The 27656-nt window shown below is 40.7% G+C and overlaps 3 protein-coding genes across 6 annotated transcripts; 1 reads left to right on the forward strand and 2 right to left on the reverse strand.

Annotated features, from left to right (window-relative positions):
• ppef2a (protein phosphatase with EF-hand domain 2a) lies at positions 1-9405 on the reverse strand. The gene is made up of 17 exons (XM_068566395.1): positions 9354-9405; positions 9243-9251; positions 8585-8712; positions 8431-8485; positions 8164-8339; positions 7516-7630; positions 7107-7153; positions 6531-6697; positions 6410-6446; positions 5307-5456; positions 4866-5204; positions 2809-2994; positions 2588-2730; positions 1905-2011; positions 945-1111; positions 708-795; positions 1-254 (listed from the first exon to the last, which is right to left on the reverse strand). Exons 1-17 carry the CDS (start codon positions 9403-9405, stop codon positions 1-3), a joined length of 2220 nt encoding a protein of 739 aa, XP_068422496.1.
• Positions 9406-11666: 2261 nt separating this feature from the next.
• LOC137778970 (flavin reductase (NADPH)-like) lies at positions 11667-15905 on the forward strand. 3 transcript variants are annotated; one of them, XM_068566376.1, is made up of 5 exons: positions 11667-11696; positions 13231-13374; positions 14178-14379; positions 15020-15184; positions 15397-15905. In XM_068566376.1, the coding sequence occupies exons 1-5, from the start codon at positions 11688-11690 to the stop codon at positions 15552-15554; spliced, it is 678 nt and encodes a 225-aa protein (XP_068422477.1). In that variant the 5' UTR covers positions 11667-11687; the 3' UTR covers positions 15555-15905. The 3 variants fall into 3 exon arrangements, with proteins under 3 accessions (XP_068422477.1, XP_068422478.1, XP_068422479.1); XM_068566377.1 differs by lacking the exon at positions 11667-11696 and adding an exon at positions 11705-11887; XM_068566378.1 differs by lacking the exon at positions 11667-11696 and adding an exon at positions 12046-12108.
• A 2049-nt stretch (positions 15906-17954) lies between these two features.
• Positions 17955-27182, reverse strand: LOC137805373 (long-chain-fatty-acid--CoA ligase ACSBG2-like). Of its 2 annotated transcripts, none has more exons than XM_068605264.1 (14): positions 27118-27182; positions 26900-27036; positions 25482-25738; positions 23791-23879; positions 23057-23177; positions 22877-22957; positions 22507-22656; positions 21449-21616; positions 21189-21370; positions 20599-20832; positions 19450-19667; positions 18689-18828; positions 18369-18612; positions 17955-18046 (listed from the first exon to the last, which is right to left on the reverse strand). In XM_068605264.1, the coding sequence occupies exons 1-14, from the start codon at positions 27180-27182 to the stop codon at positions 17955-17957; spliced, it is 2178 nt and encodes a 725-aa protein (XP_068461365.1). The 2 variants fall into 2 exon arrangements, with proteins under 2 accessions (XP_068461365.1, XP_068461364.1); XM_068605263.1 differs by having other exon boundaries at positions 25482-25750; positions 26894-27036.
• Positions 27183-27656: the final 474 nt, after the last annotated feature.

A 27656-nucleotide genomic window follows, 5' to 3' on the forward strand; every position in this document is an offset into this window, starting at 1 on the left:
TCAAATGTTGGGGTCTGCCTCCAGCTTGGTGAGGTCCGTGGTCGTTCCCATGAACATGCTGCGTCCTCGCTCCAGCCGGCTCTTCTTGTCCGTGAGTCGGAAGGCCTCCATGAACTCGTCGATGTCGATGCTGCCGTCCTGGTTGCGGTCGATGGTGACGACCAGGTCGGAGATGGTGTCGTCGGTGATTTCCATCTTTAGGTAGACGCTTAGCAGCTTCCAGGTCTGCTGGAAGTCCTGGATGGTGATGAAGCCTAGGGAGGAGGAGGAGGAGGATTTAAGTTCAAAGATTCAGGGTGGAAAAGAAGAAATTAGACATTTTAGAAACAGGCTGACACTGAGGTTAGATGAGGGGGATGGGGTGGCCAGTAGATCAGTGGGTTAATCCTTCTTTTAACTGGGATGGCTGTAACCTTATGTTGCCTTTGGGCATGCTACAGATTAACAGAGGCTGAACTCTGTAAACATCTCCATCTGGACACGACAAACACTTCACAGAGCCCTGACACACTTTACACCTCCACTTGTCTCTCATTGGATTGTCTCTGTGAGTCAATACACTCATTTTGACACAGTCTTTGCCCTCAGTGTATAAACCACACGAGTTTTAGGTGAAGAACAACACAATATGTTGAAGACGGTGTATACATGTGCAGTATACATGAAAATACATGAAACCAGTTTCAGGGATCAATTCATTGTTTTACCTGAGTTGTCTGTGTCTATGATTCTGAAGATGGTCTCCACGGTGGAGCGGTGACGATACAAAGTCTCAAGCAGACTCTGGTCAATGTGCTGCAAGAAAACAGAGTTATTTATGTTTTATTCAAACTGTAGTTGAGTGTTTTTTGATGAGTGTGTCTGGCTCAACAGGACATATGGACTTCATATCTTTAAATCAGAAACTATGAGTCCGCAGCTGTGTCTGCAGTCGGGTTACTCACATCCGCGTTGGATCCTTTGATGGCGAGCTCATCGAACCACTCGTAGTAGTTGATCATGCCGCCAATGGTCTTGCCGGGGACCAGCTGATAGCGCAGCATCCTCCAGGGAAGACCGAGGTGCATCACGCTCTCCACTGCAGAGGCCCAGTCGTTCAGACACACGAGACCTGATGGAGGTGGACATGATACCGTCATCTGACTTCAGCCACATCCTCACGTAGAGCTGCTCGTCTTCTAAGCGAGTCAGTGAACTCCCAAAACATCTTTTGGGTCTCTATAGTGTTTGCAAACAGTTTATTTTTCCATTGATACAAATGTTTGTTATGTGTTCATTATGTGTTGTATCCATTTTAACACAATGCTGGATGTCATTTGCAGAGTTTTTTCATTTCAAACGTCGATAACAGAATCAAGCTCAAACATTAGTCGGATTCAGATCCAATCAATCAGATCGTCTATCTTAATAAATCAACCTTCACTCTGTGAGAAGATTAACATATTTGTTTCTTTATCTTTTCCGTGCTCAAAAAAATACACTAAATACACAAAAGAAAGCACAAAAAGACACTTTCACCCCCCCCCCTTTTTATTACAGACATAACAAAGACAAGCACCTCCCTCCACTGTGACCTTTTAGTTTTCAATGCACGAAAACCTCTTGTAAAATAACTAAATGTGAGGCGCTGAATTACATGAAATGTCATACGTCAGTACGTATTTGAGAAACAAGGGCGTTGAATTAAAGTAAACCGCTGAACAACAGGAGTTTCTGTGAAACTCTTGTTGTTCCTGGATGGACTTTTGGTCTTCCCACGTTTAAAAAAAAATCTGAATCGGGATTAAAAGTTTGGAGCTCACATTCCTCCCTTCCTTTGAAAACCACGGGGCGACGTACACAATTGATCTGTAACAGAATAAGGCAACACCTTATCCGCCGAGGACTGAACTGCTTCTACACACCTGTGTTGTCGCTGTCGAACGTTTTGAAGGCACAGATGAGGTCAGATTTGTGTGCATACACCTGCTCCCGCAGGACTTTCAGGGCTGAGCGCTCGGTTCGCCCGACACTGTAGGCAAGATATAAGACGGGCGATAAGCAGGATTATGTTGTTTTACACAATCTAAAAAAAGCTTTGCTATGAGACGTTGTGTCTGGGAAGTTCTTCTTTCATTCAGTCTGTACGTTCATCAATGAAGCCACACCCGGCTTAGCGCAAAGACTGGCTCTGTCCAAAGGTAAACAAAGCAGGTAAACAAACCGGATATAAAGTGTTTTAATCAGGAGCTTGCTCCTGATTGCTGCTCGGAGGTTAATTGTCTTAACTTTGCACAGAGCCAGGATGTCTGTTTATAGCTAAGCTACGCCGCTATTTATAGCAAATAGGAATATTTAACAAAATGCTGAAACGTGAGCTAATTTCTTTTCAATATTTTATATAATTGAACATTGCAAATGTGTAGCTTATTGAATCGTTTGTTGAACATAAATATTGGAGATGTCTTCAGCTCTGTGAAAATATAACAGCCATCTTTCACACTTTTTTTTCTGACATAAATGGAAAAATTGCAAAAGATGAATTAGTTGCAACCCCAGTGGAGCGAGTCATACTGTGAATTAATATTCTCTGGTGGTTGTTCGGTACCTTTGTCTCACGGTGAGCTCTCTGATCATGCTGCTGGCCTGGTATTGAACCAAATAAGGCACAAGGTCTGGACCCAACTTCACGTAGGCCCCCCTGTTGCTTCCCACGTCGTAGTAATTGGAGGCGGAGAACAGAGTGAGGACCTAGGTGAGATGAAGGACAGCTTGAGTGTTTTAGTGAAATCATCAGAGCGTCCGTGGGCCGCCGGTGTCGGAGCTCACCTTACGGTTGTGGCAGAACTCGTAACCTTCCTGTTTACACTCGTGGGAGCGGATGATGAGTTGCATGCTGTGTCTGTTCAGGAATTCCTCGGTGACGTCGGGGCCCCAGTAGCAGCCGCCGCCCCGCACCTCGTTGGGCACGCAGCCGTCCTGGATCATCGGGTCGCTCCACAGCAGGTCCAGGATCTGTAGACGCACGGGGAAGACAGGAGGGATGGATTTACACCTTTAAGTTCAAATGAACATGATCGAACTCAACTTTTAAACAACATTGATTGAAGCCCTCAAAAGTACTCAAACATGGAAACATGAACATCTACAACTCTGACTGCTGAGGAAGATCATGTGATTTGAAGTTGTAGAATAACATCTTTTGATTATATATATATATATATATATATATATATATATATATATATATATATATATATATATATACTTTACAATTCATATATTTGCCATTCATAGTTATTTGGACCTGAACAAGCACCAGAGTAAAATGAGTCCATGGACTTCTACAGCCTACTTAAAATGGTGACAGTAGTGGGGTTAATGGCGCGGCGGATTACAGCGCGTTAAAGCCCACGCTGGCAACAATACACAGCAGGTGAATGTCGATCACTGACGGAGTTCATCAGACTGAGACTCAGAGCAGAGCGGAGACACAAAGGCCACAACTTCTGATCAAAACATCGCTTTTCTTTCTGCGGGACAAAGTCACCAAATACACATCTCACATGTGATGTACTTTTGTAGTTTCATAGTGGAAGTGTTGAGCGTATGAAATGGCCAATAAGAGTAATCTGATCTAATGTAGTAGACTTAGGAAACAGTCATGATTTGGAAGAAAAACGTATTCACTCTTAATCAATTACTGTTTCACTGTTATATACAGACTTCTCATTAAACTGTCTCTGTTTAATCTTACAAGCACACTCAGCATGTCTCCTGATAGCAGTGAAACTGGAGAATCTGTAGCTTTCTGTCTGAAAGAACGAGCAGTTCCTTTGTTCTCGTCTGAGCATTTCTTGCAAACCGCTCTATGGGACGAGGGGAAAGGTTCACGGTTAGACGGAGACATCATGAAGGTTTCTGTAAGTGGGTCTTGATGTGTATTTAAGAGGTGGTCCTGTGAGAGACCCTTGAGCAGTCTTGCTTATGCAATTTGTCTATCACGTTCTGACTCTGCTCCTTCCCTGCAACGAATAAATGTTCCTGTTTTAATGATTTTACTACAAGGTGTCGAGTGACTTTTTCTAACAGTTTCCCTTTATGGTTGAAATGGAGAATTCAGCCGCAGAACAGCAACTCAAAAGTAATTTAATTTACTTGTAGAAGATAGAATCAACAATTGCTTTTAAAATACCAATGAAGTGTGACAATGTCCTGATGTAATGCATTATTTTCTGAGTATGTATCTCTGTTGTTCTTTTTTGTGGCCCTGCTTGTTTTAATGGCCTCATTTCTCAAATGTTGCCGACTTTTTAACCCTTTTAGATCACATCCACGTCATATTTGATGCAACTATTTAACAATACATGCAAACAACGTTAACAATTATCTTTACTTAAAAACAAAATACGAAAAGTGTTTACAAAAGCTAGCATCAGCCAATTTTAACCGATAACATGACATATAATATATTAATGCACCTGAAAGTCTGTGAAAGTGTGGAGCCACAGTCATCTGCAGCTCTGTATCATACTATATTCAAACCTTTTAGCAGCCCAATCAAAGGATTTGCTTTAAATCCCTCTTATAACTGCACATCGCTCAAATATCCTGTTCCTCCGGGCAATGTGTCACAGCACAGAATCTAAAGACGTTTCGTTGGGACTTTAAAGCATTGTCTTTCAAATAAAATGTATCATGTGCACGATTAAAGTTAAATGGATGGATATAAAAAAAAGGATAAATGCAAAAAGGAGGACTCATGTGGCACTTAACAAAGCTAAAAACAACAACTTAAATCAAAGTTTATGTGGATCAGTTGAGTTTTTAGGAAAGGAGAGCAGAAGTATGTGAGCCGGCAGCTCTCCTCCCGACCCATTCGTCACCTGCTTCCACTCGTCAATCCCACTTTGGCTGTTCATGGAGTCGGTGGACACGGACGAAGCCGCCTCATTCTCCAGCGTGCCGGTTGCCAGGCTGTAAATGGACTGTTTCCTTCTGCGGCGCTCCGCCTCCTCCGCCGTGTTCTCTTTGATCCGGTCGGAGAAGTCTCGCAGCGAGCGGTTCTGGAAGCTGTCGCGAGGCACGGTTTTGAGAAACGTGAGGGATTTCCGACGCAGGAACATCTTGTTGGGGGACAAGATGTCCTCGTCCATGTCCGAGTCGATGGACAGACCGGCGGCGCTCTGGTGCCTCTTCTTCGGAGGCCTGAGCGCCGACACGTACTGTTAAAAACAGACAAACGGGGAAGAGCAGAGACGTCAGGGAGCTTCCAAGTCATTTACACAACAAACCGAGAAGCAACATGTCTGCGTTGGACAGCTCACTTTGTGTCTGTCCACTCTGGCGAGCAAACCGAGGTCCGTGGTGTCGGAGATGCCGCCGTGGAGAACCAGCACCTTCTGGTCGATCACCGTTGCTAAGGGCAACCAGCTGAAAATCTTCTGCAGCAGCTTCAGGATCCGTTTGCCGTGCATCTGAGGACCGAAAGGACTTTCTTCATCCTCCTGTTTCTCTCTCAACCTCAGTTCTATGCAAGTGTGTTGTCAACAACACGTAAAGTGAGCCACAGTGTGTTTTATAGGCTGTATTTAAGTTTGTACTCTTTTTATGGGACGCATTTGTGTTAATATTCATTATTTGTTCATTAATTAGCATAAACCTTGTACCTCACAAGGGATATTTATGGCTTTGGTCATTTTGGCTGTGTAAATGCATTAGGCATGCAATATTTGGAAGTTCAACATCAGCTCCAATAATAACTCAATAACAAGCTGTGTAGCCAAGTGAAGACAAAGTCATACATTATATTATATCGGACTTTAAATCCAGAGATTTGGCCTCAACATGTTTCCTATTGTACACCCGGTTGAGCCATTTGGAAACTAGAACTCATTTTGTTGATAAGAATCACTTATTTTGCACTATCCAGTATCGTCTATGTGTTGTACATTAGTTTTGTCTCATTTTGGGGTGTTTATGATCAAGTCTTGGTGGTGTTGTTGTCTTTATTTGACAGGTTGTAGCTGCTTAAGTATAGAGAAGTTGTTGCAGTTCAAGAGTTCGTCTACAAACCCAAACTTATAAGTATTGCTGATAGTAAGAATTCAAACTTCCTTCATACCTAAACAAAGCACGGAAAATCTCAAACATCTTTGCACCACCTCGACCTCCGTGACCCATCAGAAGCCAACAGAGTCAGATGTGGGACCAGTATAACACTGAGAGGGTATCTGGGCTGTATCAAGCTTTACTGGGAATTTGAAGGCACAGGTGATTGATCTAAATGTGCTGCTCCAAAGATAGAAGGGCTTAGGGCACATTGTGGATGTGCTCCTTAGTTTGATAAGCAGGGATGAGAAGTTAACACGGGGCAGAAAACGCAAATGGAAGGAGTGAGTTGATGGTTTGTATGGTGATGTAAACCCACCTTGTATTTAATCAACACCTCCTTTGTGAAGCCGTACCTACATACAGAGAAACACAAGAAAACGGTTAGAAATGTACCTTTTTGTTGGCTTCACTGTCCCTCCAGTTAGATTGAGTTCTACCTCAGGTTGATTATATGGTCCTCGTGGTTTCCTCTGTTGAGGTAGACTGAACTCGGAAAGACGAGCAGGAATGAAAACAGGATGATGAGGATCTCAATGGAGTCTTTGCCTCGGTCTACGAAGTCTCCGTTAAACAAGTAGGGATTCTCCAAAGAGGGCATGTTATTCTGTCATGAAGATAAAGGAAGCCGTGTTCAAGGCTCATTCTGGGGCTGAATTTAAACAAATGAGAGGTGCCAGCACAGAGAGTGAAGGCACAGATCACACACAAACTGATCGGTGGAAGTAGAAAAAATGCAGCATGTTGCAGTTACGCATCTTCCATTTAACCAAAAACTAAACTTTAGGAGGGAAACAATAACAAATTGCTGTTTTTTCATTTTAGTTGTACTATTTTACTTCATGGCTCTGAAGTAATTTCATTAAAATAATGAAAGCAGAGCATTTAAACAATTCAAAACATCTGTCTGCTGAAGCATCTTTAAAATTAATAGAACGTTCATCAGCTTGAAAAAGAAAAGTTCAGTTATTTTAGCATTTGTGAAATTGTATAATTTTAGAAGATGAAGTCTAGACCTTGTAGAAAATCAGCAGCAGGTCCTCCAGTTGTCCGTGCAAATCACCTGTAAGGAAGAGGATGTGAAAATGAATTGATAACAACAAACAGAAACAAACGTCTACATGTCTGTCAGAAAGTACAAGAACATTGTTCTAAAAAATATATATTTTGGGGATTATAAAATATCGGATATTTTGTAAATGTTTAAAAAGAATTGGTTTATAAATTAAAGATACTTAACACTAACATCTACCAGAGCACACTTTGACAAATATGTGTGTTGTACAGTCTACAGATTCAGTTTACAATCACAATATATTGTTTTAAATTAGAAAATATTCACAATTTGTGATAATGGAACCAGAAAACCTCTGGCATTTTCCGAAAATGATCAAATTGATTGAATCAACAAATTATTTCGCTTACCACAAATAGTGATTTCTTTGCTGTGGCAGGTGGAAATGCGATTGATATTTGGCAACATCCGGAGCTGTTTCCACGTCTCGAGCAGCAGCTGGAGGACGTAGCGTGAGTGCAGCTGCTGCTGGGAGAGAAACTCATCAGCAAGACGCTTTCACGCACATGAGCAGGCCGTCATAACTGCTGTGATTTTGTGTGTGCATACCTTGACTGTAAACAACAACAACTAAGGATCAATTCCCTTAGTCAAAGACAAAATACATGAGAAAGAAACTGTTGTTTTTTGGGGGGAAATTCTACTCAACACCAAAAACCCTTTGGAGGAAACAGCTGAGACTCTTTCTTAAGCTCATGAACCAGTCTGTTTAATGTCCATTTCATGTACATAAGTACTTCCTCTTGCAGATACAATATACAGTACATATTAAGGTATATGATATGTCTTGTGGGCCTGAACCCTCCTTCATCCACCATAGGTACAAATATCAACTGACGGGGGAAATACAAAGATTATCTTTTGTCAGATTTAAGAAGTATATCAGAATTTGAAACGCTGGTCATGTTTATTTCTGTCTGTCGAGTGAACAACGGAAAGGAGCATCTATCTCGTGCAGTGATACAGTGATTCAGCTTCCAGAGGCTTCGTGGACCTACTTTCTTGTTCCTGAAGGCCTCCACCAGGCCGACGGCCTGCTCCACCGTCAGAGGGAAGGTGAGGTGAGGTCCCGAGTAGATCTCTGGCACCTCGATGTTCTTGTAGCAGAAGTACCGCTCCCACTCTGCGTCGCGACAGACATCGTTCTCTCTGAAGATGTGCGAGATCAAATTCCCTGCAAAGGAAGGTGAAGACGACGGCTCAGACCTGCACATTCAACAAGTTCTTGAGCGAGACAGTTTGCCGGTTGAAATGTAAAATCTTACGTTCACTGCTCGCGGGTGTGAAATTGTCCATGAGGTAACCAAGGAAGTTATACAGCTGCACGGGGAGGAGGCGTGGAAGTTGATGTTATTTGTATTATTACTTGACAGCAAACATGCAGAACCCTGACTGGATCGCCTCGCGGTGCTTTCTCACCTTTATCTGAGCCTGTTCTCCAGAGTATTCGATGGACTGGAAGATGTGCCAGGTGTATCTCCGTCTCATCTCCGTGCGGGCGACGTACTGACGGTACCATCGCTGAATCAGGATGGCGGACCTTATAGCTGGAACAAAGACAACAGAAGATCAGATAATAGCCAATGCTGCAGTGATGAATATTAGATCAGATTACCGAATTCTTCACAGCAAACACTCAGCAGTGGAAATATAACTTCAGTGGAGTCTTAGTGCAATGAGACGATCCCATAATGCCATCATTTCTCATAATGTTCTTTGAATAAGTAATAACGGAAAGTCCTGTTGCCTGCATTGTCATGTGTCGGGATCCACTTTCTACACTCTACTTGACATATATTTTTGTTTTTTGTGTGTCGTTTTACGGTCCGTTTTTGTAAATGTTGGAGACATTGCAAGCTGCTTCTCTTTTACGAATATGTCAGTGCTTGTAGTAGATTTTATCTTCAGTTAGTTTTCAGATCTACTTGAGCAAAATATCTACAACACTCTTTACTGTTTAAGAACGTTTGATTTTTCCTCCAACTGTTCTGAACCAGGTGTCTGGTTTGAACACACATTCAACATCTGGAAAACCCCAAAGACACAACACACAAGGTATAAGATGGGTGTGGCTTACATGTGACGGCTGCATGCAGCAGAGCAGAAAAGCGAAAAGGAATAAAGATGCATTAATTTGACACAAAAACCAATCAGGTGTGTCAATCCATGTTTGAAGGATCATGGTTACCTTTACCGGAGCTTTTGTGGAACTGGTCGGACTTTGAGACGCCACATCCCATGACTGTTCCTGTGCAGGGCACCAAACAATCGCCACAACAGATACAAGTCACTGTTAACTTATTATTTAAGTACAACACAATGTATCCATTACTGCTTTCTAAACATGATACATCACTTTTTGGCATAAAACATCCTAAAATAACTCTGATGCACTCTCGGCCTCTGAGAAACCCATTCATTCACAGAGCGGAAAGTTGAGCGTGGCTTGTCAGCTGAAGCTGGAAAACGATTTGACCTTTTAATCTCGTTATCTGCTGGTTCTCTCCTCATCTCTGTGATTGGCCTCAATCCTGCAGCACAGGACTGCTTTTATCTGAATTCTACGAAGGCTTAAACTAAGCAATCTATGAAACTGAGGAGGCAGGAAATATCTTATTCATTTAAGTTATTTTTTAATAAAATAGACGAATGAAAAATCAGTTCCAGCTAAACAAATGGAGTCTAAATTATTGTTTACAATATGCAAAACCCAATCAAAGATTGATCGTTTCAATCCGAACATGAAATATTGCATTGCATTGTGTTTGAATGTAAGTTTTGACCTACTTAAAGGAACAGATGGATGCTCTCGTCACATTGAAAGATATTTATCAGCAGGTCAAAGACAAATCTTTTAGTGTACTAAAATATATCACTATGGAAGTACTTGAAACAAATCTGGGGCATGTTTCTGATTTTATTGAACCTAATGAAGATTAGAAAACTGAGTCTAATAGGATGTTCTGTCTTTATCTGCTCGTGTTGGGTTTTAGTGAACGTATCTAAGTGCAATAGACATCTAAAAAGGTTACTCTACCATGAGGTCACAACATTTTACTTACGTGGTCCTCCTCTAGCCAGTCACCAGCTGCCTCGTTGTTTGGCTCTCAGTTTTAATGAGTATTCAAACAGCCATTTGTTCTGTTTCATCCTCCACCGGTCGACCAGGATCAGGTCAAGAACTGCAGGATGTCAGTCGGACTGGTCATCGTGCCGTCGGTGCAAGAATGACAGCAGCACCCAGTAAGTCACCACAGAGGCCCCATGTGTGACGCTCCCCCGGCATGTGCTGAAGCCGGTTTAGTGTCGTGTCCCTCGGTGTGAACGCACAGTCAAGACACTGAGCCACAAGTGGATTACTTGAGCTAATGCCTTGATGCGACTCTGCTGGTTTTTTATAGGAAGATGGCAAAGTGCAAAGGGAAACCTAGGTGACGAGAGAGAACCCTGCGTCTGTTTTTGATTACAGGAATTTGTGAGCGTGTGTGGTCAGGTGTGTTTGTGTTGACATGTTACCTAATGATGACATGAATGAGGACACTTCCATGTTTCATTTGCAGAATGTAGAAATGGCTTGATTTTAGAGGTCTGTTTATGGCAGGCTGAAAGAAAAACACAACCTCTTCCCCAAAACAAGTTACACTGCTCTTTATTAATTATGTCAGTATTAACTTGAACTTATTTGTAAGCGTCTTATGTCACTGCTGCCATCAGTTATTTATGTTACTGTTTCTTTTTAATCCTCTAATATTTTACCCAATAGAAAACAAACACAAAGCTAAATGTTACTTTTGCTTAGAGTCTCATGCACACATGTGCATATCTGAAACACACGGATATAAGCAGAGCCATACAAAGAGAGATTCACCTCAACAGAAGTTCAAAATGCTTGATGGTTTAATGGACTCAAACATAATTCAGATAATTCCAGGAAGTACTTAGCGGGATATTACATTTTTGCTAATTAGTTGTCAATGCATAAATTGATTTACACAACTTATATAGAGCAACGAGATATGTATTTAATTTTACACTTTTAAAGTACTTTACCAGTTAACATTTCTGTCTTCATATCTTAATTCAGTCTGAAAAGAGACAAACACAAAAACAGTTTTTAAGAAGCAAACTGAATTTTCCATATGAAATGCTGTCAACCAGCAAACATGGGCTATTTCTAATTGATTTACGAATCAATTGACATTCATCAATTTTCTGACAGCATACACGTCGCAATAAACAACAGAAAAGATACCAACCGGCTCTGACGTTTAGCATTCATTCATTGTCTAGATGCTAATTTCGCATTAAAATATACTTTTTGGGATACTGTTGATCAGTCACTTCAACATTTTCTAGAAAGGATCATATAATCTCATCCTGAGTGTCATCAAAACAATTTTCAATCCGTTTTAAATACATTGCACTTCTGAAAACCTTTTCTTCACAAACATACCGGAACTCCGACGCAACACAGCGGGTCTTGAACGCCTCCCTCGCTGGACGTGAACGCAACGTGTGACGTATGGCGGAGGTGAGCTTGTTAGCGTGGTTTTGTTTTGTTTAGTCAGCTCGCAACTCTAAACAACAACGGGCTGTCTTCTCGTTTGTGAATAAGCATTAACATAAAATGTCATATTTTTGAGGAGTGTAAAACACGTATGTTGCTCACCTGGTTAGATAACGTCAATCTGTGTTTGAGTCGCTCCACCCTGGTTATATACTGTGAGTACATGAGGTGGTGGAAGTCATTTAACACAGTTTACAGTTCATTAGGTTAATAACCCACTTTAAACTAATCCTGATTGTATGTAGGCTACAGTGTTATAAATCAGATTTAAAAAAATACATATATATATGAGGAAAAGCAATACTTCCGGAGTTTCTCAGCTGATCATGACTCAAAATGTGGGCCATCTTGGACTTTTAAAAAAAGCATTAAACAAGTAATCAAAGATGTTTACATTGTGAAAAATCATTGAGTCATTGAGTTATGAATGTATGCTTTGGGTCATTGAGTTATGAATGTATGCTTTCATAATCTACTGCAGCATTGGGAGGGATGAGAAAAGGGTTGAAACCTTTTTCTCAAAGGGACTTTGAAGACAAAATATTCCCCTAAATTGTTTCCTTTTCATAACAGTATCACCGTTTTCTTTTTATTTCATGCTACTTGATCACCACTGTGTCGACGCCACCGGCAGCCTGACGTCATCATTAAAGTGAATCGCCACTGAGAATCTTACAAAAGATCCATTACATGACATATTGTAGTCTATATTGTGAATAAATCATTTAAATCAAGTCAGAACAACGCAACAAGGCAAGGCAAAGCGATTGCCTTGTTCGTCAAAAGTCAAATGGAATGATAAAATATCAAAAGGATCACAAGGCACATAAAGAAAATGATTGCAGAGCTGCTGTAACAGTGCAACATCTGGCTCCATGTTGACCTGTGTTAGCTTGAACATAGCAGCCACTGTGTAAACTAGATTCAGTCAGCTGTATCTGGTTAATATCTTCAAAGAGCATCTGACCCATAATCTCGTCATCAGAAATTGTCCCAATTGGGATTCAACAAAGACACCCAGTGTTTGTTCTCCTTGCCTCATCCAACTGACATTTTCAACTGAGCCGAGACATCAACATATGGAAACACATTTCGTTTGATTCCTGCGTAATGCTTGTTCGTGATTCTGAGATGGACAGCAGGTTGCAATCTCCTGTAGATCGGAAAGAATTTGTCAATTGTAATAACCAAAAAAAAATCATTATATTTACAAGATATAACCTCTTTAGATACGCATTTTTGTTTAATCAGTGACTAATATAAAAACTAATTTTAAGCAAAAAATACATCAGATGACAAACCTTAATACCTCACATAGAGCTTCTTTATTGCACCGTAATAATCGTTTTTATACACTTGGGAATTGTGAAACTGGGAGGGAACTCGCCTGCAGTTAGTTTCAGGGATCAGAGCACTCTACATGCTGTCCATTGATAAGCTTCAGCTCTGACTGAGATCTGTGTGTGTGTTTGTGTGTGTGTGTGTGTGTGTGTGTCAGAGGCTGAGGATGAAGATTGCTGTGCTGGGAGCCACTGGGCAGACTGGACAGTATCTGGTCAACCAGGCACTGCAGCAGGGTCACACTGTCACCGCCATCGTCAGGAACCCGGGAAAACTTGCCGTGCATCATGATAATCTCAAGGTAATTTGACACTCACTTTGAGTCAGCTGGCTCGTTATGCTGCAGTTCACTGCATGTTCAAAGTTCACTTGGTGTAATATCACATGGTAAATGTTTAATTGTGATGGTTCTGAAAGGTCAAATCTAAGGTACGGCAAATGTTTCTGACATAAGCCACGCGTGATTTGCAGGTTTAACATCTGGGTGTGAGCCAGCATTGCAGAGAATAGGGTGGATTAAATGCAACGCTGCACAGATAAACCTGGTGTTAATCTATATTTTTCTTCTGGTCCACATATCCTATGAATGGAATATATCCAAGTATCACCTGATAAATCTAAATCATTGTTTATTAAAAACACTTACATGAGCCACATTGGATGATCTGTGTTTTGAGTCAATCCAATTTACACCATCCTGCGACTGTAACTCCTCATGACAGCTCGATTTATCTATTCATCTGTAGCTGAAATCAACAACAACTACACTATTTACTTCTATCTTGAGAATATGCAATATAAAATGGGCAAAACTAACATAATAGAAGACATAACTTCCAATAAGTCTGTCAGCATGGTTGCGTTATTAATATTGAAAATGGGAAATCTGGTCATCCAAAATTTAAGTGGAAAAAGCTTGGAGGTTTTGGTTTAGTCATCTGGAGAAACTGTGCAGTGAGAAAGGTTTGCAAGACAAACTAATAAATGCTGCAAATTGACATGCATCTGTTCAAATATAAGTATAAGTTTGGGATCTCGACTTAACAAAGAAGTCAAATTCTCCTCCTTATTGATTATTCATGTCTCCCTGTCTGCTGCTTTCAGGTGGTGGAAGCTGATATTTTCTCAGCAGACAGTCTGAAGGCTCACTTCAGTGGACAGGACGTGATCATGTCCTGCCTCGGCTTCCAGACCTCCTTCTTCTCGGCGGTGACGGGCTACAGCCTGTCCATGCGCAGCGTGATCGGCGCCATGCGAGAGGCCCGGGTCAACAAGATCATCACCATGACCTCCTGGTACACTGATCGTAAGTGCAGCACACACATCTGTGGGTTCGTGTGATTTGATGATGAAAGAAACAATGTTACCTGAGAGATAGTTTTGTGTTGACGGGGCTGTAAATGACTCTTGCTGAACCAACTGTTTCTGTTTAGCCTTCTTAAAATAGTTAACCACAACTCTCAGATGCTGAGCGTGAGTATGTGGCTTTCAATCAAACATTTATAGCTACTTATCCAATTAGTTTGTGACCGTGTGGAGTACGGCTACATTTCACTGTGGTGCATTCAGACTTTTATTACAGAATTTTATTACTCAGAATATGATCAGCCATCTAGAAAGATCCTCACAGAGCTGCTAGCCGTCTGTATAAGTCTGTTTAATGGTTGGTTTTAATTGGAAGAACAGAATATACTTTTAATACAATTTTAATACATACTGCATTTGTAGCGTAAAGTGCGACAATTAAAGCCTTTTGAATTCATAAGATGTCTCATAGTTATGGAATAAAAGCCAGGATTTGCTCTTACCTCTGTTTACAATAGTTAAATGCATCAAACACCCAAGAGCATCAATTTATAATTCAGACAAATGTGAGAATGAAAAGTTATTTATGTGCACATTTTAATGAAATGTGAAAGATTTGAAGGGTGTTTTCTTGTTATTAGCCGCGTCAGGAGTGCAGTCACCTTATATCATCCGCTTCCTGCTGCTGCCGATGATCCGGAGCGTTCTCACTAACATGCACGAGATGGAGCAGTTTCTGCACCAGACCGAGGACATCAACTGGACTGTGGTTCGTCCACCGGGTCTCAAGAACCTTTCGGCCTCAGGTAAAATCAGCTCGTCTGCCTCAGGATCCATTTTGAGAGTATGAGCATGTAATTGCATTACACTTAATGCAATGTTTAATGGCAATTGTTTGTTTTTTGTCATCGCTATTCCTTGAGGTTTTCAGCGTGTATCATCTACCTTTCACTAAGGATCACATTGAGAAATGCTGTTGTAATGCCCTCTGAGTGTTTCATCTTTGTGTCACCTACAGCTCAAGAGTTTCTGACCCATGAGGGGTACTTTGTGCCCGACAGCAGTGGGAAGCCTGCAGGCAGCGCAGTGGGAAGAGGAGACGTGGCTCGCTTCATGCTCTCTTTACTCAACAGCAACGCCTGGGTCAAGAAAGGAGTCGCCATCGTGACCAAATGAGGAAGAAGAAGCCAATGCTGGCTTTAATCAACAGTCAGATCACCCAAATTACAAAAATAAATATATATTTACTGACAAATATCTGGTGCTATCAAGCCTGTGAGATGGTTGCATCCAGCCCAATGCAACAGAGGTAAAGTTAAGTTTTTGTTTGGGATTTACGGTCTATAATTTTACTGTTTTTATTCATTCTCACAACTCTTGACCAAAAAGCAGATATAGTTGGTTAAAAGGAGAATGAATATTGGACTTAAATATTCATCATTAAACCAGAAATACAACTCCAAATAAATGCTAATGTTCCTCTGTATCTACTCAATGTATAAGTAAACTGTGCCTTAAACAACCTAATCTGTCTGATTAATGTCTTTTATTTACTCTTCATCATATTCTTGTTTTATATGATTGGTGAACTTATTGAGTTTTTCAATTTAATTACTAATATTGCTTCATGAGGGCTCGGGGCACTCTAACACGTGGAAGTACATTATTTCCTCCACACGGGGGCAGCGTTACACCAACAGCACGTCCATAGTGTGCCCTTTAATTACAGCTACTGTTGCACCATGTATTCAGATGAGTACTTCATATTCAAATATGTACTGTATCAGTTCTGTTAAATAAATAAACATTAATGAAACTGATAAAGGATCATTTGTGCTGCAAGTTCAACATGAGAACCCTGAGAAATGGCAGGAAATGTGTGTTGCACGGATGAGTTAAATGGCACAAGTGTGCAGCACTTCGGGCCACACCTGGCTCATTCGAGTGGGCATGGTGTTGTCAGGAGTGCTACATGCTTAGCAGTACTTGGACAGAGAGTCCAAATGTATTGTCTCTGTGATGGCCCTGCATGGTTCAAGTCTTAGCTGCTGCATTTGAAATGAAATTCACAGGTTCATGATGAGTTATCCACGAGTTTGCTATAGCAGAGGGGCCTTTTTCTAAAAAAACAAGAACAGCAAGTGTTAAGACAGATTCTAACATCCATGATTGGATCACTTTCAAATATCTAATATGCAGGAAACGCTGTTGCTTGGTCGTGAAAGAAAAGTCACATTTTCTTTAATTGATATGTATGTATATACAACTAATATGGAATTGGGTGAGAGGTCATGAGAGTGTGTTGATGTGCCAGATGTCGTTATCCTGTAATGAATGTGCAGCCGTCAGCCCAACCCTGTACGAATAGTTTAAATAGTCAAGATCAGATGAGATGTTCAGTTACGTAAATTGCCATTTTCGTCAGTCAAAGTGGGAATTTTTTCTTGACAGAAAAAACAAATGGTGGTGATGAAACAGAACTTCAGCACAGCGTCAAAAGAATCAGACATAAATGCAAACGCAGTAAATAGATCAGTTATTAATATCAATATTAATCAAACGCTTTGGAGACACACTGCAAATACATAAATGTTCGGTCAATCACTCATTTTTTATTGACAATCAAGGGACATCAATCAAAAAAATAATTCTCAATTTGTCAAACTGTACAAAGAAGGATAAATTAAAATGCCTCCTTTACAATTTGCACGTGATTGGGTTCTATTCTTATCTTAGAGATACGTTTATTGAGACATCAACTCAATGTCCGCAGTTTTGCTATATGGGTATTCTCTCAAAGCATGAGACAGAGAGATATTTCTGCCTCAGAATACTGTAATGCTAATAAACAAGACTAGAGTTTCATATTTCAGGCCACAGTGGATTCACAAAATACCCTTCAAAAACTGTGAAAATGATGACCGACACCATCCAGCGTTTACCAGTGTGACGGCATTCAACGTACCTGAAGGCCAACAATAAATGGCTCTTGTGGGGACATTTTATTTACAAAAAGTGCACAGCTGCTTTGAAATATGTGTGTTCAACAGCTTGAATCTTGACTTGAAAATTAAATATATTAAAACATAGCAGAAACATCTATTCCATTAAACACAGTATTTAAACCTCTTTTGCACTTTTAACATTCACATGAAAGAGATTTAAACATTTCTCAAATGACGTCTGGACACCAGACAACCATGACCCAGGTTGCCTCCTGTTCTTCTGACTCCTCTTCACAACCACATGTGTTTGTTCTGAGAGCTCGTTAGGCCTGACTTCTGCCAAAAATATGTACTGTGCACAGAGGAACATCAGAAAAGTGTGTGTGCTTAAGTGTTGTGGCAGCTATTGCTGGTGCTGCTGTCTTGTGAGACGTACAACTACTCAATGGATTTGATATTAACTTATGTGGATAAAACATTCTCTTATATATATATATATATATATATATATATATATATATATATATATATATATATATATATATATATATATATATATATATATATATATATATATATACATATGGCTGTGACAAGATGATTCTCTGAAACATTTCTCCTTCCACACAGTCTACTGTCGCTCCGTGGCCACAGCATACAATTCATTTATTTTCTCCTGGTTCATCTTCACAACAATGGGCCTCCTCAGTTTCAAGGTCGGTCCTGCGCAGACAGAAAAAAAAGAAAAAGAAAGTTAATTTAAATCAAATCTTACACTTAAATCTCTGCTGAGCGCCAACCACATGGTGACAACATTTGATCCCCTGTAGATTAAAAAACATCTCAGAGAGAGAGATTTAATCACACTCCACTGGAATGCTGTCTGGCATGCAGCACAGTCACAAGACTTGACTGGTTAACATGGCCTTGACTAACAGCTGATTCAAGTCGATTACAGCAGGCGTGAATACTTCCTGAACAATAGTGTTGTGTGCAGAATTTGCTCAAACTTTACTACCAAAAGAAGAAAGCAAAAATAACTCACCCAGTTCTCCTCCGTTGACAGAGAAGTCTCGTTCCAGTATCACCCACTTCTGGATCTTCTGTGCGTTGGACGTTGCTTTGGCGTTGACTCGCTCCATGCCTTCCTGTATGGCGTTGTAGATAGCTGGCTCCTTATTGGCTGTGATCTCTGACACCTTGGTGGCGGTGACGTTGTGCTGCTGACAGAAGGTCAAGGCCTCAGGGCTCAGCTCGTCTGTTGGATCGCCGTTGTCATCCACCACGCACTGTGGAAATAGAGAAGGGTCATTATACTGTTTGCTTTAGTTATTCAGTAGCTGTGACTGTGTGCAAGAAGGTTACTTTGAGCGTGAGCAGCATGGAGAGGAACTTCAGCTTGTCTCCGATCAGAATGGCGTTGCTGATGATGGGCACCTCGGCCTTCACTGAGTCCTCGATGGGCACCGGAGGGATGTTCTCTCCACCTGCAGTGATGAGCAGCTCTGTGCAAGAAATACAAAAGTGTGTGACGTGATTGACAATGTTCAGAGACCAATGTTATAAACACAATGACCATAGTCATTTCTGACAAAACATTGTGTTATGTTGCTTTCCTCCTTTTCTCCTGTCTTTTTTATTCGAGCAGTAGAAAAATATTCAGTTGTCAAGATTCCACTGTGTAAAGCGTCTTTGTGTACTATGAAAAACGCTATATAAGTTAAAACTATTATTATTATTATTATTATTATTATTATAATGTGATGAAAAAAAAGGAAGACAAACAAGGGTGCAGCATTTTTCTTAAAAGTTGTTCTCACGTCATACTCAATAATTTTATCTAAAAAATGCATAGCTTCCATTTTTTTTATTGTAGAGTAGCTGAATGTCTAAATACTTAAAAAGAACTTAGAGCTTTTAGTCAAGTAATTAAAATCTTGAAAAGGTAAAGAATTATGCTCAGCAGATTGTACCAAAAGTAGAACAAATTGTTCTGCAGAAAAATTAGATATGACATTATTAGATGATATTAATACTGATGCATCAATTAATGAGCAGCATGATACAGTTATCCCTGTGTCCTGTGGATCAATGAGTCAGGCCCCTCCAAGGGGACGACATCTTACCCTTGATCCTTCCTGTGATGTACAGGAAGTCATTCTGGTCGTGTCTTCCCAGATCTCCAGAGTGCAGCCAGCCGTCCTGGTCGAGAGCCTCTTCTGTTTTGTCCGGCATGTCCAGGTATCCCATGAAGACGTGCCGACCCCACATACATATCTCTCCACACCCGTCCTCATCTGGGTTCACCAGCTTCGTCTTGCAGCCTGGCATATTTTTCCCACAGCTGGAAAGACAAAACAAGTCAGCAACGTGTTTATTTAGATCTGACCTGACAAAAGGTTGCGCTACAACTGCACCGCTACTTTGAATTTCAGTACAAAGAAATAAGATATCACAATGTTAATACACTGTGAAAAAAAATGTCATGCAAAAACATAACAATCGGACTGATTTGTGATTAATTAAGCTCGTGGTTTCTAATTGTACTGACCTCTTAAAAACAAATGAATATCTACTTCCAAACCCACAAGAAAAGTTATACAAATGACAGTGTTGCACAGCCAGACACATCTCCACAGTGTTGTGTCAACACTAAAGAAATGTCTGGCAGTACACATCATTCTGGGATAGAAGGGAAAAAAAGAAACCAATCACATCCTCATTTACATCTCTGGTGGGCACGAGTCTGCCAACAGGAGCGAGATTTACTATCTATTGATCTGGTCTTGTAACATTTTAGAGCTCAAAGTCTAAAGACAGTGGAGATGGGTTTGGATTTTAGGAGGAGTGCAGCCCCAGTCGGCCCAATCACCCCGTGGGACTCCCCAGTCGACTCTGTGGAGTCCTTCAGCTCCCTGAGCTCCGTCTTCAGCCAGGACCTCAAGTGGGAGCTCATTATCGAAAAAGCACAACAGCGTTTGTACTTTGTGCATTGGCTGAAGAAGTTAAATCTGTTCCTAGCAATGATGGTGCACTTCTACACTGCCATCCATGACCTGTATGCCTCCAGGACCAAAGACTGGCCTCATCAACAGGGACAGGGACCCCCACTGACACAGACTCAGACGCCACACTCATAGATTTTCTTCATTTTTAAACTTCTGGTCTTCAAGACCAACTGTAGAGTTCCACTTTAACAGGTAGTCACAGTCATCTCCATATCAGCAACACCTTTTAATCCTAGTTGTCATGTTCCACAATGCTTTGCTGCTGACCTTGTGAGGTTGTAATCGGTGTTAGTGGAGACGGTGTGTGGGCCCGAGCTTTCACTCATGCCATAGAGCTCCAACAAAGGGATGTTCAGGCTCATGAAGTATTCCAGGCTGTCTTTGGTGATGGGGGCCGCGCCTGTGAAGCATAACTTGCAGCGGTCCAGGCCCAGCGACTCACGGACCTTCTTAAAGACCAGAGTATTAGCCAGCATGAAGCCCCAGGGCACCTGATTCTCCCTGGAAACAAACAAGATAAAGTCAGAATTACACCCATCGTTTGTTTGAAGCTAAGATTTGTTCAGATTTAAGAACTGGGCTTAAGATTAAAAGTTACCAAAGTGGCAATGTTGGTCTCTGTCTGTTTTGTACGTATTTGAATACAAATTTTGTCTCAACATTTATGTTCCACTCAAGATAATTTGTAACCACATTGGTTATTTCCTGACTTTTCAAATACTGCTATCATTAGGTAAAAATGTCAAACACAACTACAGAAGCGTGCAGAGCGAATCTCATTCCCGTCAGCTCTTCTTTGTGTTCAGTGCTAATTAGCAAATGCTAGAACGCTAGCATGATTTTAACAGCTGTCTCACTTGTTCATGACACTGTAGTTGTACCGCAGGCCTATGGACTTGGCCCAGCCCGCCACTGTCCTCTTCATTGGGGATGCCTTGGCACCAACAGCTTTCATTTTCTCTTGCATCTTCTCCCACACGCGAGGAACCCCCAGGAAACACGTTGGACGAGCCTCTTTAAGTGTGTTTACTAAGGAGCCCTGGAAAAAAAGATTGGGGATTAGAGTAAAAATAGTAAACCAGCAATACTATTTCTATGTTAAAAGTTAGCATCCTACCTTGAGGGCATCTGGCTCTGCAAAGTAGGTGGTCATGGCAAAACAAACACAGAACCACATGTCCACTAGTTGCGCCGCCACGTGGCTGAGCGGCAGGTAACTGACCATCACCTCCTCAGCATACTTTAAGTCGACCATGGAAGCTGCCCTGTGGACTGTCCATGTCAGCTGCAAATGAGAGAGGAGTCAGAATCAAAGTATTTAACTAGTATGGGAACTTCAAGTCCTTGGGGCTGTCCCAATGACTCTATTGATGTATATTGGATTTGAAAAAACACTTTCCAAAAACCCTCTGGAGGGAGGCAGGAAACTGTGAGTTTTCTTATAAGCGTCTGGTCTGGTTGCTACCTGTCTGACAGTATTTGATGTGTTGGCATAAAATACATGTTGCAGCGTTTTTTGGAGTTCCCCAGGGCTTGATCTTGGGTCCTCTTCTTTTTATTGCCATAAGTACACACTTTATTTGATGCTCATAAAATTCTCGTTGTTCTAAATAGCAATAAAAGCAAAGAAACTACTGACATGCCAACATCCTTGTATTTAATGGTGTTCATGTTTTGATACATTTTACTTATACTTTTAATTCAAACCTGCCTCTTTCTAAAACATTATGTATTTTTTTACACATGACGTTTGTATACATTTCAAAGGTCCAAACATTTTGATAACTGATTTGTTGTTCATGTGACTATATTCACCTTTTTTTACATTTTATTTTACTGTACTTTAATAAAGAATTGCAAGAAATGCAAAACATTCTCTGGTTCCAGCTTCTCAAATGAGATCATTTTCTTTTTTTTGTGTCATATATCATTGTTAATTGCACATTTATAGGTTTTGGTCTTTTGGTCAAACAAAACAATTGAAGATGTCATCTGAGGCTCTTTCTCTGGAAAGTTGTGATTTATTTTTTTTACAAGAACAATTCATTTGAAAGATATTAGATTAAATGATAATAAAAACAATTGTCAATTGAGCCCTAAGAAGGAATTCAATGTAGATACATGTCAAAACAAGAATGGCTAAGTAAAGCAAAGTACGTTGTCGTGATAACTCACATTGTCATGGCTCAACATGACTCCTTTCGGGTTTCCGGTGGTTCCAGAGGTAAAGATGAGAGTACAGCACTCGTTGGCTCGAAGACTGTCAATCACAGCATTTAGCTGCTCGTCGGGCACATCCTCCCCCAGCTTCATGAACTCTGCCCACTACACAAATAAAGACATTGTTGAACAAAGTGCATCTATGTCCAGAGTGTAATACATTCAAGGTCAGTAACATTGAATTAATTATATTTTTTATACAAGTAAGAAAGACAATACTGTTGTATTGAAAATCAGAGTTGAAACTTTAGACATAATTCAGATCAGATTTTCTACAACCATGTGACTCATCTGCTTCAACAATATGTTTGCTGAGTGAACGTACTGTATATAGAAATGGTGCTTTCTGCTGCAGCTCGCCTTTATACTGGACAATGGCTTTCAGATGAGGTAGATGATCTTTAACCTGTTGGGGAAATACAAATTAAGAAAAAGGCATCTGAGGACAAACTTGTTTTCTAAACTTGGGCAATAATTAATACAGCAGTCTTATACAGCTCCTGACCTGCAGGATTTTCTCGAGCTGTTTCTGGTTCTCCACTACCAGGATGTTGGCCTCACTGTTGGCAGCCACGTACTGACAAGCTTCAGGAGAGTTTGTGGTGTAAATGCCAGCAGCCAGACCCCTAAAGGAACAATTCATGTATAAGAGAGTAAAAAGCTTTGCAGAATGCACACATTTCTTGCATGTGTTATTGTGGATTTTCATGCACATTAAATGTGTGCAAACACAAGACACAATGCACAAGATATGCCACATACTTTGAAAACCAACAAAAATACAATTAACAAATACATTTCTTGCATATTGATGAATTGTGTTCTCAAAACAACCTGACTAGCATTTGAAATCAACTTAAGAGCTGTCAACCAAGCTAAGAACCAATCTAACCAATCAATGATTTTTATTTGATACTTTTGTTACAATGGAAATCTCCTTTACGTCAGAAAGAAAAATTAAAAAGATCTGTAGTTTCTGGATATGAACTCTTGTTGCACTATAAAGGTATGTCTTTGAGTAGGTGCGTACCATCAACAACTTCATTGTTACTCATTTTACAGCTGGATAGAAGTCTAACACCTACTTTATGAGCTGTTTTCCTGTTATGGCCTTAACAGCCGTGGGTGAGGACTTTGAGATGAGCATGGAGATGAATGTTGTGTTGGGTGAAACTAAGCTCTCAGGCATATCTACAAGTCTATAAAGAATTTTATCTTCTTCCGTAGATGTGATCTTACCCTGCAAAGATGCAGCCGATGTCTGCGATGAACCATTCGGCGGAGTTAAATCCCAGAATCCCCACACCGTGGTAACGCTCCAGCCCCAACTAAAAAGCACATAAGGTGTTGTTGTTTTTCTCATTTTTTCAAAAGAGCATGTATCTTTAATGACACAGCAGCACAATGCCTCCATTACCCTTGACCTAGATCTGGTTTCAAAAGCCACTCCATCTCACGGGACAAAAACATGTCAACGAAACAGGAGATTTAACACAAGCTGTGAGCTTTACACACCCGGGTGTAGATTTACATTGTGGAACATAATTATTGTGCATGTCAAAAACGTCTGCCCTACTAGTTTTAATTACAAACATAGGTGCTTGCGAACAGTGCAGGCAGCACGTAAGATACGATGTCGTGGAAGGTTTCTTCAGCACACTGGAGATGAATGAAACGGTTGTTGACTTGAAAGTTTTAGCTTTGAGGGATTTGAGGCTGTTCATGTTCATATTGGGTGTAGCATTTGTAGTGCATTTGCATTCCTAGTGCCATAAGTTTTAGGAGAATAATGATTCTTAACATAAAACATGACAAACAAGAACATTTCACAGGCTCACATGTTATGTATTTAATGAAGAAGATCAGGCTAAAACCAAAAAGCCCCAGAAGCAAGCAAGAAGTGAAGATGCCTGCAGTGAAAGTCTGGGTTAGTAATACAAGTTTCCTCTGGCAACTTGTCTTCTATGTTCCTTTTAAAGTGCATCATGTATGTTATATGTACATATCAGTGGCGGGCCGTCAGGGCTAGCTAGACCTGTTCTGCTGGCCTAGACAGAATCACAAAGTTATAGCTATTTTATCATGTAATTTAAAAGAAGATTTTTACAAATACACTACATGTATAATAATGATTGAACAGCTTCTGTCTCCTGTCTGTCTCCTGCTGCCTTGCTTTCTCTTTCTGTAGCAGGTCACTGGCCAGCTTGACACACGCTCCTTAACGCTCTTTGACCAATCACATCTCACCTGTGTCTTTCTCTGTGTCTCTCTTTGTTCTTTGTCTTCTCCCTCTCTTTGCTGTTTAAACACGGTGATGCCAGCTAGCTGTTTTCTGGTCCTGTCCTACTTACAGACAGCGCAATAGACCCTGCACCACACACTCCGGTATTTTAGGTGGCGCTGTATGCACTTAGTGAAGTTGGTTGCGCTACTTTAACGTGTAGAAAAAGAACACTTTAATTTGCAAAGAAGAAGAAAAATCTTTAGCTGGAGACTATTCCCTAAGTAACATAACACTACTGGCTAGCGCATCTCACCCTGCTTGTGAGACGAGCGCGATGGAAACTGGAAAGCAGGTCTGCGTAGCTCGCAGTTAGCTCACGAGCTAATGAGCTAACTAGCGCTCGCGGGGGCAGGGCGGGGGTTGGAGGGGCATACTGCGATTACAGCTGGCCTAGTGGCCAACACCATGGACCGCCACTGGTACATATACATACAATGTGTTACATACAATACATTAATGTGGCTTTCCTACTTTCTGCTACTGAAAATTGGACAACCACAGTTAGTGTAAAACAAAATATCTACTACTCCTACTTTTGACCTAAAATGGATGTAAACAGCCTTAAATTTAAGCTAAAAGCCTAAATTAACAGTAATGTTAGAGACTAAAACAATAGGCCACTGCACAAGTAAATTTGCAAACAGACCTTGAGGAAACTTTTAGCTGCTGCCCGGCACTGCTCATAGTATTGCCTCCATGACAGGGTCACCCACTGGCCCTCTTCTTTGGAAGCCAAAGCCGGATGATCCCCGTATGTTTGCACCGTCTGCAGAAACATCTGATGGACGGTCATGGGAGTCTCCGAGGCCGGGCCAGAGCCCTCCATCCTCAGCCTGACTGCCTTGTGTCTGCTGGTGCTCCATAGCTCGTCCGCTGGGGCCAGAAGTGCCGGTCCGATAGGAACTGGCTTTGGATCTGGATTGGGCCAACAGGGGCAGCCGTATTTACTCGCCATTAATAGAGATACGAATTTCAACAAACTGAGAGAGCAAGTTCAAGAAGAGTCCCTTTCATGAAAGGACTGCAGGCATCTCAGGTTCAACCCTGTGGATATATTACATGAATTGTCAGAGCAACACGATTTACAGGTTGTGCGGTGAATGTGGGAGGGTTATAATGATACCTGAGACAAAACAGAAATGTCAGTGCCTACCTACCAATCGGGTTTAGTTAGAGGAAGTTTAGAGAGAGAGAGAGCTTTAAATAACACAGACACAATTATGCTGTATTTGTTTGTGTTGCTAAAAGTCCTTCCTGTTATTTAAATAGGTTGATTAATGGTACTTTATTTTATTTTCTATTCTTAGTTTTCTCACTTCAACTCTACAGAGTAGGATCTATTGATTATTTCATTCCTTCCTTTTGATCAATCTTTTGCTCTTCTGCAAAAATCTATTTATTTTATCTCGCAGTTAATTTCCTCCAAAACTCTAAAATATGTAATACGTTAGCCAGAGCATTTAGCTTATATTCTTACAATTCTTTGACAGAGATGCATTTTCCTCTCCACCGTGTGACTCTAAGTACTTCACTTAAAGCTAAAGTCCATTTTCCAAACGTTGCTTTCAAACAACTTGACAAAACTACAACTGCTTGCCTAAAAGGCCACAAAAGGAAAAGATCTCTGTTCATCATTTGATACAGTGAAACATGTGATTTTTACTCAATGGTCTCTTTACTGAACCTAAAAACACCCACAAGGCTTTTTCGACGCTTCGTTAAACTGGTTCAGGTCACTCTATTTCTTAACATGATCCATTGTATCTGTTTTTTTTTCCTTTTTTATTTTCCCGTGGTTATATTATCCAAACTGCAAAAAACAAAGAACACAGTGTCACCAACATGATGATATTTGCTGCATCTGAATACCAAACATGTACAGAAGAAGAGGGTCATTCTCTGACTCCAGTGTAAAGATATAAAGAGTGTGCTGTGTTGTGTTGGATGTCCTTTAAGGAGCTCTCGGCATTATCATTTTGCTTCATTGATTGGAAAGACTTCTAATGTAATAGAATAAATCAGTCGTTTTTTTCTCGTCTTTCTGAATCTTTCCCAGACTCTTACCTTGTGAAAGTCCTTCAGTGGCTTCTTCCAGCTCAGATGTTGCACAGAGCTCAGCTGTGGAGGCTTCTCCATTAAAGATGAGAGGGGAGTGAGGCTTTAAGTTTGAGGAGTCTGACGGTGCCTTTTGGGTAGAGATGCTGTGGATAAACATAATTGTTAGTTACATCAAATCTACATCATAAAAAATATATGTTTTCCACATGCAGCCTTTTGCATACCTCTCAGCTGTACCATCCATGACAGCAACACCACTGCTCTTAACCGAACCTTCTTGAACACTCATCTCGTATTTGCTGGAATAACAGAGAAAACTAAATTAAATGGGCATGAAGAACATTTAGCATTGAAACACTTCCAATATCCTCCAAGCGGATACAAATTCCAGTTTTGAAACAGCACTGCCCTGGTCATTTATACAAGGCGGACAAAGTCATTGCAACAGGTCTGACCCAGTGACCCCCATCGGTACATTTTGAAACTCTGAATACTGTGCCAGAAAGTATTGCAGGACAACTGCATGCTTTTATACTATTTCACTCCATCTCAGTCATCTCCAGTCAATTCAACGTTTTACGTCTTAAATAAAAATGTAAATATTGTCTAAAAGACTTGATTCAGTTATCTTATGAATGTACTGCAGAGAGTGAAATGCTGCCATCTAGTGTGTAAACTACTGAACTACTGTGTCTTATGGTCTCAAGCTGAGTCTTTAAATAACCAAACCAACACATCAGCCGTGATGGATTGGAAGTACTCA

Source organism: Clinocottus analis, unplaced genomic scaffold, assembly GCF_023055335.1.
Source record: "Clinocottus analis isolate CAN_PGR_092001 unplaced genomic scaffold, fCliAna1.0.p SCAF_7, whole genome shotgun sequence".
In the NCBI taxonomy this organism is placed as follows: Eukaryota; Metazoa; Chordata; class Actinopteri; order Perciformes; family Cottidae; genus Clinocottus; species Clinocottus analis.

What these genes read in the sequence shown, in the direction of transcription:
- ppef2a (XM_068566395.1), bottom strand. Translation starts at nt 9,405, where the DNA reads ATGGGATGTGGCGTCTCAAAGTCCGACCAGTTCCACAAAAGCTCCGGT. An exon ending in AGGTGTTGATTAAATACAAG is followed by an intron (nt 5,457 to 6,409) that starts GTGGGTTTACAT and finishes TTCGGTCCTCAG; the next exon opens with ATGCACGGCAAACGGATCCT. An exon ending in GAGCTCACCGTGAGACAAAG is followed by an intron (nt 2,012 to 2,587) that starts GTACCGAACAAC and finishes TCTTGCCTACAG; the next exon opens with TGTCGGGCGAACCGAGCGCT.
- LOC137778970 (XM_068566376.1), top strand. An exon ending in TGCATCATGATAATCTCAAG is followed by an intron (nt 13,375 to 14,177) that starts GTAATTTGACAC and finishes TGCTGCTTTCAG; the next exon opens with GTGGTGGAAGCTGATATTTT. An exon ending in CAAGAACCTTTCGGCCTCAG is followed by an intron (nt 15,185 to 15,396) that starts GTAAAATCAGCT and finishes TGTCACCTACAG; the next exon opens with CTCAAGAGTTTCTGACCCAT.
- LOC137805373 (XM_068605263.1), bottom strand. Translation starts at nt 27,182, where the DNA reads ATGAGTGTTCAAGAAGGTTCGGTTAAGAGCAGTGGTGTTGCTGTCATG. An exon ending in AAGCACCATTTCTATATACA is followed by an intron (nt 22,657 to 22,876) that starts GTACGTTCACTC and finishes TTATTTGTGTAG; the next exon opens with TGGGCAGAGTTCATGAAGCT. An exon ending in TGTCAACGGAGGAGAACTGG is followed by an intron (nt 18,047 to 18,368) that starts GTGAGTTATTTT and finishes CTGTCTGCGCAG; the next exon opens with GACCGACCTTGAAACTGAGG.